Here is a 16,035-nt window from a genome sequence, read left to right on the forward strand (position 1 = left end):
ATTTAGGCTTCAAATGCGAATATAAACAAGCAGGTTTAGAATTTGTACATTAAATATATTTCAAACGTTCCAAAAAATGTTTACAAATCACTCTTTCCTTAAGGGCCAGTTTCTTAAATAAAATTTGAGTAATCATCTCATTATTAAAAGTATTAGCTGGTAGCATTTTGCCATTCTTCATATTCGTGTGTTAGAGAAATATTCCTTTCACATAATTAATTATAATCAATTATAGTCAACTGGAAGACTGCAGAGGTGGATCTGCACCCATAAGTAGCAGCATTCATGTCAGGATATTCAATAATTCAGATTCTTATATGTCTCCTTTGAAATTACAAGACCCATGAGCTGGAAAAAGAATGAATGTGATAAACAATCCATTTATTCCAGTGCTGTCTCCTCCTTTCAAAGATGTGTTGTACTTTTCCTATTGGCTTAGAACGTGAGCCAATAAGGAAAGAGGATCCTTGTAACTATTCATAAAGCAAGCCTGGCATTGTGAACACTGGTAGAGACGGCTTTGTTCTTTACATCTAACTGTGAGAATTTTATGGGGTTGATATTTTTCTTTTGACATAGTAAGCAAAAATAATTCAGATTGGGTGGTGTTGTGCCTTGAAATATATTCTCTAACGTTAAGAACCCTCTTTTTATTATTTGGACTTGAAGATGTGATAAATCCTTAACAGATGTTCACAAGAAATTCAAGAACTTAAATAGAAGTTTTTATTATGCTGAACATATTTCAGGTGAACAAAATTAATACAGATTGCTCGGTTTGCTTGAAGTCTATAATTACTAAGTTTCTTTCATTTCAAAAGTTATTAGCCTCCTAATATTACAGTTATTAGCCTCCTAATAGCTGCTTAGGAGCAGATCAATGTTAGGTTCTCAGCAGTAGCTACTTACTTATGCTTGGGATTGTGGATTATTACATTTCTTTTGTTTATATTTAGAATAAGCCTTAATAAAGATGTTTGTATAGTATATATATTTTTAAACACTGAAACTCAAGAGATCTCTAAAAAGACAAAGAAAGTGAAAAACAAATCCATTCGTATTCTTTTCTGCGTGGGTGATTTCATCAGAAAATGTATCATCCTAAGGTTTTTGCTTAAATACACTAGTTTCTAGAAAAAGCCCACTAGACCATTTTCTCATTGAGCGTGAGAGTGTTCAAACCCGATCTAAAGAGAATTTTTTCACTTGTATTCTTTCCAAATCTACATTCAGTTTAAATAATTGCCATAACAATTGACAGATAATCTGTCTCTCTGATGTAGAAGAATACTTTATCAAGAGGTTATTTTACTACGGGAATCCCGCGGGTGGGGGGCAGTGAAAGAATACAAAGTAATTGCAAAGAGAGTAAACTCCGGGAGAAAACATACAAAAACAAAAAACAACAACAACAACAACAACAAAAAACCCAAAACCCAAACCAAACCAAACCAAAAAAAACCCTAAAAACCCAAAACGACCAGTAGCATCATTAATCAGAAGGCTAGGCTGAGACACTTTTGTACTCTGATCCTTTCATGTCAGGACAGAACAAATTAATCAGGGAAGTCAGAGTCCAGCAGGAAAACATGGAGCGGGTTTAGGGGACGGGCTAATAATCCAGGATCGTTAACAGGGAAGGGAACACTGTTGCTTTTTCTTGGCACCTGAAAACTCCAGCTCCACACTGGCAAAGGCCGCAGCTCTTTTGGGCTCAGGCCAGCGGGTTCCGACCGCACGTTGGCGGCGCGGGCTGGGTCCCGGCAGCCTCCGTCCGGGTTGCTGGGGCCGCGGGGCCCTTTGTTCCCGCGGGGCGCCGCCGCCCGTCCGCCCCTAGTGAGCGGCCCCCGTGGGGGACAGCGTGGGGCCCATCGCCTCGCCTCGCCCCGCCGACCTCGCAGCTGCAGTCCCGCCCGCCCCAGCTCCTAGTTCCTCCCTCGCTGCCCCGGGCCAGAACGACCTTGTTTTGCTTTTCGGGCTCGGGAGAGAGGTGAGGGCTTGACCCGGCCGCGGCTCACCGGGGCGCTTACACGGGCAGCAGTAGCGGGCCCGGCGTCACCGCGAAGGGACACGCGCCCGCCTTTCCCCGGAGCCCTCGGGGGCGAGCGACTGGCCGAAAGCTTCCGGGAGAGCCTCGGGGGCCGCGGGTCCCAGGCTGCGCCTCCCGCCAGGCCCGGGACTCACTTCTCTTAACGGAGCCGGCGAGGCGCCAGCACCGGTGGGCTCGGGTCTCCCGGCGGGCGCCGGGGCGCGGGCCGACGCATCCTGGAGAGCCTGGGGTGGGGGTGCGGAACGGCAGAGGTCGCAGCCCCGGGGCGGGGGCGGAGATCCACCTGGCTACGTGGCAGCCATTGCGGCGGCCGCGAGACCCCTCCCCACGCGGCCGCCCACCCGCCCTCTCGCGGCGGGCTCCTGCGCGGCTGCTCTTCCCCGGTCGGACGGAGAGCGGCAGTGTGTCCTCGCTCCGCACGCTCGCTGCGTCTCCCCCCGCGGACACAGCTGCTTGCCAGCCCCGCGCCGCGCCGCGCCGCGCCGGAGAGCGTAGTGGCGGCGGCGGGAAAGGGTTGCGGACCCGCGGCGCTCACTCGACGACACGGCCCGGGCCTCGACGCCCCGCTCCCGCAGCAGGTAAAGGCGGAGGGTGGAGAGGCAGGCGGCGGGACCCGGGGAGAAGGGGGCCGGCGAGGAAAAGAGCGGGCGGGGAGCCCGGGAGCGCGGAGTCCCAGAGGAGGAGGGCCCGAGGCGGGCGGCGAGAGACGCGGCAACCGGGGCAGGCGCGGGCCGGGCGCCGGGCGGAAGGGGAGTGAAGCGTCGCGGGAGGCGGACCCTGGCTCGGGGCCCGAGGCCGAGCGAAGGCGGGCGCCGCGGCAGCTTCCCCGGCCTTCAGCGCCTGGCGGGCCTCCAGGCCCCGACACACCCCTCCCGCCCTCGGACTCTCCGGGTGCCTTCCCGCCCCGACTTGACCTCGCGCCCCTGTGAGCGCCCCGCCGTTTCCCAGGCCGAGCCTTGTGGGAACTTGGGCCGCCTGCCCGGGCTCGTAGTGTTAGTAGAGCTGTTTATTTACTCACTTCCAAACCACACGCACGCTCGCACGCCCACTCTACCCCGGCAGGCTTGCCTCCCTCGGGCGTGTGCGCCTGCGACCCTCGCCCCTTCCCAGCCGTAACTTTCCCTCTCGCTCTCCGAAAACCGGGCTTCGAGAGAGTGAGTCAGACCGAGGGCAGAGTTTATCCCGCTTGCGCTTTTGGCTACAACACTTTCTTTATTTCCCTCCCACAAAAAGAGAGCGGGAAGAATTTTTTTTTTTAAGTCGATGCCAGATCGGAGGCAGGGCCCGCTGGCTTTAGGGAAATCCTTCCGCACATGTCTTTTAGGAGTAGGAGGTGGTAACTGCTGCACCGACAGGTTTGTACACACTCTTGCCATGCAGTGGTTGTAATGTCTCCATAGCACAGGTCTGACTTGAGAAGGATTGGCTGCTTTTTCTACTCGGTATCTCCGAGCCAATCAGGAAGCGCGGCTTGCCTGGAGACTGGTTAACTCAGAAAAGGTGGGGATTGGTTGAGCCCCGAGGAAAAAAAAAAAAAATCCCGGCGATAACCTGGCCTTTTAGAAAACAATGACTGATTTGCAGCTGCCTCTCTTGCTCCCAGTTAATTTCTTTTAATACATTACCCTTTGATAGTAATACTCGCCTTTTCATTCCCGTAAAAAAAAAAAATCACTTCCACTGTTGGCTTTCAAATTAGCTCTCAGATGCAACTCGTTCGAACTCCTATGGTTCAGTTTTCACAGAAATAATTTTTACGTTTTTAAAGAAACATAAACATGCGTTTTTGTGTGTTGGTAAATGTGGTTCTGTTTTCTTTCAGCCGATTTTTTTTTTTTTTTTTTTTGTTAAAGGTCAGTCAATTTTCAGTTACTATGCCAACGTATTATTTAAATGTTCTGCGGAGATGGGGGGGGGGGCTACAGTGGTGGAGATGCTGGGAAGAATTAGAAAGAAATGGCTGCTGCTCTTCTGCAGAGAGACAACGACTTAGTTAAGGAGGACAAAAAAAGCGAATCAAAACAACAACAACCCAACCTGGAAAGCAGTAACAGACCTCCCTTCCCTGCAGATCACTGTAACTGTACTCAGAGCTTTCTGTTCACCTGTTGTTGGCCTTAGTGGCTGTCAAGGGGAGACAGTGGCAGTACTGAATTTAATAGAAAAAAATGGGCTTAAATTATGGTAAAGGCATTTATCTTATACACAATTAGAGGCTAACTCCTATCAATGGAGGGGTGTGTGTGTGGTTTTTTGTTTTTAATTTTTTTTCTTTTAAAACGCCACAATTTAATCCTGTTTAACGGTGCCTTTTGATATACAAAGGAAACTTTATTTTTATTTTTTGAGGTATGGTCTCCATATGTATTCCTGGCTGGTCTCAACTCAAATATCCACCTGGCTCTGCTTCTTTTTGATCAACTATACCCAGCAGAACTGTTTATTAATCAGCTTGAATTTTAGAAAGTAAGTGCCTACCTATTATCGTTGCCTTCCTTCTGCTTTTCATATACAGAATCATGTAAGTTTGAGGCAGAGCCAACGGTTAGGCTGAGCAGTGAATCTCAGCATATATCTGTTAAGTTCCCTTGAAGGTAGTTTACATAGGAGTTGAAATTGAAGTTCTTTTGATACCCCCCACCCCATGCAGATTAATACATTATTTTTATTGCCTTCATCTTCATGGTAATAAAATCACACACTTGCTGATGCCCAGCCTGTTTAAAGGACTTTAGTATTCCTTGTGTTTAATTTGTCTGACTCTGAAATTTGCACTTACTGTTTTCAGCTTTGTTTTACAGATAAGAAGAGACTGAGAAATACTCAAATTGCTAAAAGTCACCCAATCGAGGTTTACATGAAGGTTCAGGGAAACCTATATTTTTATGGTCCAAACCTCCCCCCTCCTCTCTCTCTCTGTTTATTTGTTTATTTATTTATTTATTTATTTTTATATATGTGAGTACACTGTCACTGTCTTCAGACACACCAGAAGAGGTCATTGGATTCCATTACAGATGGTTGTGAGCCATCATGTGGTTGCTGAGAATTGAACTCAGGACCTCTAGAAGAGCATCAGTGCTCTTAACTGCTGAGCCATCTCTCCAGCCCCAAACCTCCCTCTTAATACATTTCCATGGCCCTTTGAAACTAGAACTGTTTTTTTGTTTGTTTGTTTGTTTGTTTGTTTGTTTTTGAGATAGGGTCTCACCATGTAGGCTGCCCTGAACTCTGTGTAGACCATGCTGGTCTCAAACTCATATAGAAGTTCACCTGCCTGTTCCTCCCAAATTAAGATTAAAGGCACACTCATCCATGTCTGGCCTAAATCTTCTGATACTGAGAGAATGACTACATTTTCAAAAATTTGCTTGGCCCATCAATTATAAGATATTATTCTTATTTTATGTGCTAGTATAAAAGTTGACTCCAAGTGACCTGCCATGTCATTGACTGTAGGGTCGAGCACCAGCATGTGCAGGATGTACAGGATGAAAAGGTCTCGAGCCCAGCATGGGTTTTGAAACTTGAGAAGGAAGGCCTCACCAATGCTGAGAGCACTCTCCCTTCTTACCCCACAGCTCAGAGTTCATCGCCTTCCAGTGATTATATTGGTGCTCCTAGACGGCAGTTTGTTGGCTCTCTGAACACACATAACTTAACATCGTGAAAGAATGCTTCATTGATTCCTGTAGGTTATTACACTGATAAGTCAGCTGGAGTCTTAGGATTACTAATCAGTGGAATTACCAGTCAGAAGTTCCACATTGTTCTTACTGAAACTGGTTCCTGTGTTCACTAAAAAGCCAAGTTCACTAAAAATCCCTAGACTGTCCACTGTCAGTCTTTGTTCTAAATATGGATTGTCAGCTCCTATTCTATTTTTTCCCCCTTGGGCGTGGTATCAAGGCCTACATTGACCTTGAATTTATGATGTGGCAGAGGATTGTTCTAGGCCTTGCTCCTGATAAAAACTACAGAGTATTATTAAATGTCCTGCCAAAGTCCATAGATGATGAACTACAGTGGGAAGTAATTCTGTTTCAGAACCTAAATGGTGACAGCTTGTGCTTGTAATCTCAGGACTTGGGAAGCTGAGGCAGGGAGACTGTCACAAATAAGGTCAGGGTAGATCTGGGCTATGGGCTACATAATGAGTTCTAAGCCAATCTGACCTAGAAATCCTACCTCAGAAAGTCAAAAAAGGGGTCCAGAGAGATGCTGCAGCAGTTAGGAGCACTGGCTCTTTTTCCAGAGGACCTGGGTTCGATATCCAACTCCCACATGGTTACTAACAGCTGTTTGTAACTCTGGTCTCAGGAGATATGACATCCTCTTCTCGTCTCCATAGGTACCAAGTGTACATGTGGTACAGGCACACACATGCAGGAAAAACATCCATACATGTTTTTTAAAAAGTGGGTAGAAGGATGGATGAAGGGAGAAAGGCAATAAACCAATTATCAAAAAAATTGATTCAGTTGCCCCTTACATTGCCTTGGCTGTCTAGCTGGCTTCAAGCTAACAAATATTCCCCTGCCTCTGCCTCCCAAGTGCTAACATTAAAAGCATGCATCACCATCCTCAATCCATATTTTAAGAAGGATATTTAATAAGTGCTTCTGTTAATTAAATTTAAGAGTTAGTTTGGGAGATTGATGTGAATAGAACTTATTTTTTTTGTTTGTTTCAAAGTGAGCACTAAAAATTCTCTTTTCTAGGTGGGCATGATTATCTCATTCCTGTAATCCTATACTGGGGAGACAGAGGCAGGGAGGGTCACTGCAAATTTAAGGCCAGTCTAGTCTGCAGTGATTTCCAGGCCAGCTAGGGTTTTACAGTGAGATCCTGTCTCAAAACAAAAGCACATCACCCCACCTGAAAAAAACCAAAAAAAACCCCAAACCCAAACAACAATAAAAACCCCAACCAAAAATCCTTTCTGTCTTGAATTTCTGTGTCTATCCAGACTCCTGTTATTTCCCACCCTCTTTCCTCAGGACTTTCTGCCCTTGTAGCTTTGAGATGTGGGTGGTATTTGCTGTAAAGTTGTCTTCATTACTTCCTGTGCACTTACTACTTACTGAGTAACAGTCTCCATAGACTAGGAATCTCTGGAATGCTGGTATTGAGTCTTAGCATTTTGGCTTAATACCGTTTTGAACACCCTAGAGCAGTGGTCCGCAACCTTCCTAACCTGTGACCCTTTAATACAGTTCCTCATGTTGTGGTGACCCCAACCATAAGATGATGTTTGTTGCTACTTCATAACTCTAATTTTGTTACTGTTAAGAATCATAATGTATCTTATATTCATGCAGGATGTCTGATATGTGACCCCTATGCAAGGGTCATTCAACCCCACAGGTTGAGAATGGCTGCCCTAGAAGAATGGGGATATTAAATCACTTTTGGTGTGAATGACAGATACTTGTTTTAAAAAAGTGTTTTCTGCTGTCATCATGTATGTGCTGATGATTCTGTAAATCATCAGCCCAAAGATCTTTTCTGGTAACTGGGCATCTGCCTTAATGATAGGCCCATTTAGATATTTTTTTTCTGGTAATTCAAACTCTACATATTCCAAAATTAGCCATCATCGACTGTCCCATCCCTACTGTTAGTTTAACAGTACATAGGACTCTCCCTTTGCATCTCTTTCTCTCCAGAAAGATTAAACTTGGTAGTGCATATGCTGCCCGGCAGTGCATAGGCCATCCCTTGTGTTCCTTCTCATCTTCCTTACACTGGATCACTGAGCCTCCTTGGGTTATTTCGTGAACAGTCTCTTTGATGTATTTGTTATCCTTAGTGTTACCAATGTATTCCACTGTTAGCATCTTCTCACTGTGGTTCATAGCCCTGTGGTTGCTATGATAGCTTCCTGACTGGTCAGCCATTGGTTTTCTGTCTTTCACTTTAGCCAGAGTAATCTTTCTGAAATACTTGAGCAAGTATCTTGCTTGTGGGCTTTTTCTTTCATTGTTTTCACGTGCTAAATTTAGCTTTTGGGATTTGTATAATTTATTTGACTTCAGATTTACTTTATCTTCCTGTGCCTTTCCTCCTCCCCTCAGTGAGCTGTCTTAGTTATTTGCATTTTTTTCTTTAACATCCCAAGTTCTTTAAATCTAAGCAGTCTTACGGAAACCTTTGTCTGTCTTGAATGCCTCTTTACTTCCATGGTTACCTGCACTTTTGTTTGCTAAGTCACACTTGTTTGCCATGTCTCAAGTGTGGGCGATACTCTACTGAAAATCTTTGACACAGAACTGGGTTACACAAGCCGTGTGTTTCCTTAGTACTCTGTGTTCTCATAATCACACTAATTGTTGCTTATTTGTCATTTTACCATGTACTGTTTAAGGTATAACAAAGTGTCTGAAAAATATGATTTGATTTGCATTGAAGTACAATAAAAAAGCAATTAAATACTAATTTGGGAGTTTACTTAGAACAGAGATATGACATAGATGAAAAATTTCTAATCCTGAATGAAAAATATTCTTTGACATCTAATTTCCATTGTTTTGGTTTTCTTGTTATTGGGGCATTTTGTAGTTGAAGTGTTGGAAGTGTCCTGTAGGGGTGGGTGGGATGTTGTTGGCTCATATGACAATATAATAGAAATTGTATGATGAGGTGGTCATGAGGTGGGGATTTGACCATAGCTGGGCCTTTCATGTACATATAACACGTATGGGCCTCATTGCTCTTTCTGCTAAGGATAGGACCTGGTTCCTATCAGCACAGGCTTATCTATTAGAGTTTCATGTTAGGGACTCTGTGTGTATTATGATGACACTTTAGCCTGGGTTCTTTCTCACTCTCTCTCTCTCTTTTTTTTTTTTTTTTTTTTTTTTTTTCGAGACAGGGTTTCTCTGTGTAGCCCTGGCTGTCCTGGAACTCACTCTGTAGACCAGGCTGGCCTCGAACTCAGAAATCCTCCTGCCTCTGCCTCCCAAGTGCTGGGATTAAAGGCGTGTGCCACCACTGCTCGGCTAGCCTGGGTTCTCTTAATGGAAAAGTGACCCCTGATGGAGCAAGGGATGTGGAAGGTGTTCTGGGCAGATGCAAAGGATGTCCATTGCTACTCATAGTCACTTGTCTGATTATGCATTGGTTCTTGTAGGTATGTTATTTGTGGGAAAGAGATTACCGACCTGAGTATTGCAGGTGCTGAGATAGTAAGTCTACTGTTTAAAAAAACAGCAGTATTTTTGGCTTATACTAGCATGTAGGATATTCATTGAGTTTTTGTTTACTAAATAACATACATACTGGCTTTCATAATAGTAGTCTATTATGAATAAAGTGAATTCAAAGGTGATAAGATAAAGGTATGCCCAGGATGCGATGGGATGAGTTGAAATCAGACTTTGGGGGAGTGGGTGATGTTTTTAAAAGTTAATGGATCGAGGGAGTATTGCTTTGGTGTGATATAGAGCATGTGGGTTGAGCATGTATGAGACAGAGAGACATTATACTGACTTACTACCTGAGAGAAACACCTGATAGATGCAGATGGAGTAGAGAGACTGCGAAGGATGGGAAGAAGATGCTGTTAAGTTGAGGGACCAGGTCATGATTAAAACATTGAAGCTCACTGGAATAGCCATGTGGCAGTGTGTCAGGCAGCTAACTATTGGATTTTGGAGAGAATTCCTTAATAGAATCAGTTATAGCTGTTGAAACCATGAGTTTGGATGAACCTAGAAAAAGTGAGTAGAACAAATGCTGGTTCTATGACAGAGCCCAGGAGGAAGACTGACATGAAAGAAGTGAGCAGAAGAGCTGTCTGTGGATGAGCCTGAGAGTGCTGGTGAGAAGACCCAGTGGGAATCGTCGGTATCCACTGGGGATGTATTCCAAGATCTAAACAGAAGCTGGAAACTGCAGATAGTACCAAACCTTACATGTATTATGTTTATCTTTTTTCTTCACTCCATATTTATTAAAAATCTCCATGTACAAAGCACTCTACTGATGCTTTGATATATAAAAAATATGTTGCTTTTCTTTCATGATCTCTAAGTCTAATTAGGAAATGAATAATGGATGAATAAGAAGAAAGAGGCCAGTAAGATGGTTTAGGGGGTAAAGGCACTTCGTGCCAAGACTGACCTGAGTTTAATATCAGATCTTTTGTGATGAAAAGAAAGAATAGATTGCTGTTAGTTGTCTTCTGATGCCACATGAACAGCATAGCATGCACATGTTCACATACATGCATCAGATGTCACATGAAATAAATAGAAACAAATCTTAAAAGGAAGAGAAGAAAAGAGGTTGGAGATATAGTTTGAAGGTGTTGGTGGAGGAAATAAAGACACGTCGGTATGAGAGAAGACAAGGTTAAAGGAATATTATTGAGTGCAGAGATGTAAGTATGCATTGTGAAACAAAGTTTGAGATGGTTTTAGACATGTAGCACATCAGGAATCTAACTGGAGGCGGGTGTTGTGGCATGCACGCGGAGTCCCTTCCAGCACTTGGGCTGTGGAGGCAGGAAGATCATCTCTGCTACAAAGCAAGTTTTAGGCTAGCCTAAGCTATGTAAAATGTTGTCAGGGGGAGAGGAGAGGGAATGAGAATAAATATCTGACTGGAAATATGTTGAATAGCACATAGAAAATTCTAGGTTCAGTCCTCAGTACCACTAAAAATAAAAATACATAAAAACCTAAGTTGAAGTATAAATACAGATGCTCAGGATGAAATAATACATACTGTTTTATTTAAGAAAAGAGGACTTGGGCTGGGGGTCTGACTCTAAGGTAGAGTACTGACTTCCTAGCACGTTTTCCCCTGTATGTATAAACACCTATGATAAAGTGTAACTTATGAACACAGGAGATGAACAATAATAGTGAATAATAAAATAGGAAATGGTGGACAATTCTAACAATATACTGTAATAAAAGTTATATGAATGTGGTCTCTCAGACTATGCTGTTGGGGCTGGAGAGATGGCTCAATGGTTCTGCTCTTCTGGAGAACCTAGGTTCCATTTCTAGCACTCAGATGGCAGCTCCCAACCACCTGTAACTCCAGTTCCAGGAGATCCAGTGCCCTCTTTGGGCCTCTGGGCACTAGACATGCATGTGGTACACAAACACAGTGTAGGCAAAACATTCATATTTATTAAAAACTATTGAAGGGTCATACTCATACTTGGTTTTGTGATATGAGGTCACACAGCGACAGGGGCCTTATGTGATGAGATGAAGCGAGGAAGTTGGCTCTCTTGACGAAGCAGCGGGCTGCTTTGTTCGCTGAATGTGGAAGAGCTGGTTGTATGCATATATGAATACATATGTATTTATACTTTTGAGACAGAGTCTTGCTATGTAGCCCTGGCTTGTCTTGGATTCTATTTTGAGCAGTTTGGCTTTACACTTGGAGTGATCTGTGGAGTACCGGGGTTACAGATGTGTAGTGTCATGTCTGGCTTCTGGAGGACTGGTCTGAGTAGGGAGCAAGGATTTGTTACGTTTGGCTTGTTTCTGAGGTTTGTCTGGCCCAGTTGCTGTGGGCCTATGGTGAGGCATGGCATTACGTTGACTGGAGTGTGGGGTAGAACGTGGTTGCTCACTTAAGTAGGAGGCAGAAAGAGACAGAGGGGGTAGAGACAAGATACCCTTCATCTGAGATGCTTCCAGTGAATTGCTTCCTAAAGTTTCTACCAAAATAGGCCCAGCTGGGGACCAGCCCTTCAACATGTAAACTCTTGGGGGCGGGGGTGGGTGTGTATATTTTCTATTCAAAACCCAACAGAACTCTTTGTAAGTTTTTGAGTTTTGTCGATACTGGGGATCAAATTTAGGCCTTGTTCATGCTAGGTGAACGCTACCACTAAGCCATTTGAAATGAGGTTCTGGTAAATAGTCCTGGGAACAACCTGTTATTCATGCTGTTATTTTTACTTCTCTCTCCCATTTCTTTGATGAAGATTTGAGACCATGTCTCACCATGTAGCTCAGTGTGGCCTCAAACTTGCTGTGAATCCCAAGCTGGTCTCAGACTTCTGCTGCTCTGCCTTAGCATCCTAAGCTCTGCCTTAGAATTACAGGCATGGACCACTACACCTGGTTATATAAGGGCAATTTTTATTAACGTTTCACCTAAGAATCATTTTAAGTATTGATTAGTGATTTTAGTTTTAGCTTTTTAAATCATTTATTTGTGAAAATAAAAAAAAAATGAGATTCAAAAGTAAAAACAGACTAGATGGCTCAGTTCTTAAGAGCACTTACTCTTGCAGAGGACCTGGTTCTATTTACATTCCCCACGTGACTGCTCACAACCATCTGCAACTCCAGCTTTAGGGCATCTGGTGTCCTCTTCTGGCATCTGTGGGCACCAGGTATGCATGTGGTGGACAGACATACATGTAGGAAAAACACTCATACATGCATACATAAAAAAGAACTTAAAAGCAGATTTAATTTTTTAAAGGTTAAAAATGGGAACACATTAAAAAATTGGTTTGTCTCATTTTGTTTTCAATCTCTTGACTAATGTACAGTCAGTAGCGAGGCAAGTCATGGATAGGCTTAGGGCGCAGGTTGGCCTATGGACTGGGGCGAAGGTGTGTCAGAGAAGGAAACTCAGGGTCTTGGATGGAGCATGGGGAAAGGGTAATCAAGACCATTATCCGGTCTAAGGAATAGTTCAAATCAAACTCAAAACAAGCAAAATGAATGACTGTGTTTTCGTTACTGATTCTCTGTGATAGTATTCTACTTAGAATAAATGCTTAGTTTTTGTTCTTTATTAAAAATACTTTCAAACTGTAGTGATCACTTCCAGTAGTGTCAAATGACGTCTTTTTCAGTAGCTTTCTACTAATAATATCATGTACTCCTAAATGTTTGCTATATTTCAGATTTTTATTTGTTTAAAATTATAACTGAATGCTGAGCTTGGTGGCACACACATGCCTTTAATCCTAGCACTTGGGAGGTAGAGGCGTGTGGATCCCTGTGAGTTCCAGGCTAGCCCAATCAACAGAGTAAGTCTTGGGGCTACATAGTGAGACTCCCATTCCCATAGCACGAAGCATGGTGACATTTGATTTAACTGTGCCTTATAAGTGTATTTAATATTGCGTTTTATTATATTTTCTAGTAAGAAGACACCTTTAGAGTCGGAGACGTCAATCTGTGACCTTCCTAAGCATATGAGTATTGTCAGTGCCAGCCAGCCAGTAAGTACTACTAAGATTGTAGCAGGTGAATATTTTACACACAGGTTTTCAAGCTTTGATTTACATATGTGAGAAATTAAAAGAAAAATCATGAGAAAGCAAGTATCACTTTTTTTATTAGGTATTTGGAAGAGTTGGTGTTGTGAAATGGTGTGAAACAGTTAACTTTGTCAGCTTAACTATTGGTGCCCTAGCTTTTCCATTTAGTGACTGATTAGTCTCTCCTTAAGACACCCCCAAGGCTTCTCTGTCTAGCCCTGGCTGTCCTGGACCTCTCTTTGTACACCCAAGATCTCCCTGCTCGCTTCTGCCTCCTGAGTGCAGGAATTAAAGGCATGCGCCACCAGGCCCCTCCTGACATATCGCTTTATCTTCTATATTTTACTTAATGTTAGCCATGTATACATTTTTCATGTATCTTTTTTTGTGTGTTAACATGATCCATGTTCTCAAAAAAAATTGTTGTTTTTAGTTAGGGTTTCATTGCTGTGAAGAGACATGACCAAGGCAACTCTTATAAAGGCTAACATTTAATTAGGGGCTGGCTTACAGTTTCAGAGATTCAGTCCATTATGGTCATAGCAGGAAGCATGGTGACATATGGGATAGCGTGGTGCTGGAGACCGATCTGAGAGTTGCACATCTTGAAGACAATAGAGGGGGATTGAATTCCACACTGGGTGGAGTTTGAGCATAAGCTACCTCAGTGCTTGCCCCCACAGTGACACACTTCTTCCAACAAGGCCACACCAACTAATAGTGCCACTTCCCATAGGCCAAACATTGAAACACTTGAGTTTACAGGGGCCATTTCTATTCAAATCACCACAAACATGTTGGTCAAGGAGATGAACATCTACAGATGAAACGGAAAGTTACTTTTGAGTGGATACCCGTAGGCATATCCCCCCAACCCCCCCGGGCTATTTCAATTTGGGTTCTTTTGTCTTTACCTCCCTCCCACCCTTATCCACCCTAATCCTTTCCAACCCCCACCCCGACCCCACCCCCGAGAAAGAAGGCTAGAGTGGAAAGGGAGTGCTGGTCTCTCCTCTTTAAGTTACTTCCTGCTGAATAAGGGCATTGAGTTCCTTGGTCAAGTCCAATCTTCATCAGGATATCTCCAACTTCTTCTTGTCAAAATGCAACAACAGAGACCATCAGCAGCTTCCTCCTTCTTCAGAACCCCTCAGAATTAAACTATCTGTAGCTGGTAGAATCACACCACTGCCCAAGCATGAATTAGTCTGCTGCTATGGACAATCTGAAGCAGCCTCATATCCCACACCTAGGATTAAAACAAAAACATGTTTACATAACACAACTGGGTTTTTAAAGAAACCCAAACTCTCACTACGGATACCCTGGTCAAAGTAGCCTGGTCAGCTACTTTGTTCAGGCTATGCCCAGGTGGTGTTGGGAGCATGGTGCTCCGCCTCTTGGTACACAGTGTTCAAGGTGAGCTGTGTCAGCACTGGGACAGGGACTGGGAAGACCAGTCATGTGTAATCATGTCTAAATATATTACAGAGAGTACAGGTTAGTGAGCTAACAATGGAGGGGCCTAAAGTAAGCGAGGTGAACTTTGCAGTAAGTCGGGAAGGACTAAAGACACCGCTTGCGCTGTAGAAAAGCAGAAGTGTACCTTCCATCTGCTCCTGGAACGAGAGCCACATGCTGCTCAGCAGCTGGCTTACGTTGCAGGGTGTCTCAGCTCTCTGCTCTCTTGAGAACACCTTATTTTCCTATTAATGGCTGCACTTAAAGGGTACTGTTGCCATAATATAACTGTCCTGTTTTCTACTGATGTTCAGGGTGTCCTCACTTACCAATTATTGTAGTTTTATGATATATAAATATATGTTAAAGATAATTGGTTTCTTGTCTATAAATTGTGTCTGTTTTGGTGACTTAGTCTTGGTATGTCCATGAGACTTTAGTATCTGCATTATCTTTATCATATGGTACATGTGTTTTTTTGGAAAGGATTTGCCAGGTAGCCCAGATTGGATTTGAGTTCACAACCCTGCCTTAGCTTCTTTGAATCCTGGGATTCTGAGATTGCAGGTATATGTTATATAGTATGCTTGAAATTATCTTTTACTTGACTTAATCTTAAAGATTGGGCTGCATAGATGGCTCAACTGTTAAAGGCTAGGCTCACAACCAAAAATATATAAAAAAAATTGTCTTCTTCTTTTTTTTTTTCTCCTTCTTTCCAAGACAGGATCTCACTATGTAGCCCTGGCTGTCCTGGAACTTAACTATGCTCTATGAGGCTGGCCTCAAACCCTTAAAGATCTACCTGCCTCTCCCTCCTGAGTGCTGGGGTTACAGGCATGAGCCACTATGCCAATGTCCATCTCCTGAGTGCTGGGATTAAAGGTATGTGCCACAATGCCTGGTGAATTTCTGATCCTCCTGCCTCTGCCTCCCTAGAGCTGGAATTAGACAGGCACTTGTCACCACACCCAGTTTTATATGGTGCAAGGCATCAAGCTCTCATCATGCACAGTAAATACTGTCCATGTTAGGTGAGTACTCTATCAACTGAGCTACATCTCAGGTCCCAGTTAAAATCATTAAAAAAGGGACGTTTGGGAATATTATATAGGATGATGCAAGTTCAAGGCCAGCTCAGTCTACATAACAAGTTTGAGGCTAACCAAAGTTGATTATTAAGGTAGAAGTTTTGGGGATGTATATATAAAATTTATGTTTATAGAATTATTAATAATTGTTTATTTGATCTGATCTTTTCACATTTTCTCATAAT

General features: G+C 43.4%; 1 protein-coding gene across 10 annotated transcripts in view; it reads left to right on the forward strand.

The window, feature by feature from the left end:
* Nucleotides 1-1,745: 1,745 nt before the first annotated feature.
* N4bp2 (NEDD4 binding protein 2) overlaps nt 1,746-16,035 on the forward strand; it is a 126,622-nt gene continuing 112,332 nt past the window's right edge. For 2 of the 10 annotated variants that reach the window (XM_076938561.1, XM_076938557.1), the window contains exons 1-2: nt 1,746-1,990; nt 13,181-13,259. Coding sequence is in view for 3 of the 10 variants with exons in the window: in XM_076938557.1 (XP_076794672.1) it covers nt 13,233-13,259 (27 nt within the window). In the remaining 7 variants the exon portion in view is untranslated. Of the gene's footprint in view, nt 1,991-2,445; nt 2,629-13,180; nt 13,260-15,482; nt 15,645-16,035 lie in introns of those variants that run through there. The other 8 variants (XM_076938558.1, XM_076938559.1, XM_076938562.1 and 5 more) reach the window with 5 other exon arrangements.

Source organism: Arvicanthis niloticus, chromosome 7 (assembly GCF_011762505.2).
Source record: "Arvicanthis niloticus isolate mArvNil1 chromosome 7, mArvNil1.pat.X, whole genome shotgun sequence".
In the NCBI taxonomy this organism is placed as follows: domain Eukaryota; kingdom Metazoa; phylum Chordata; class Mammalia; order Rodentia; family Muridae; genus Arvicanthis; species Arvicanthis niloticus.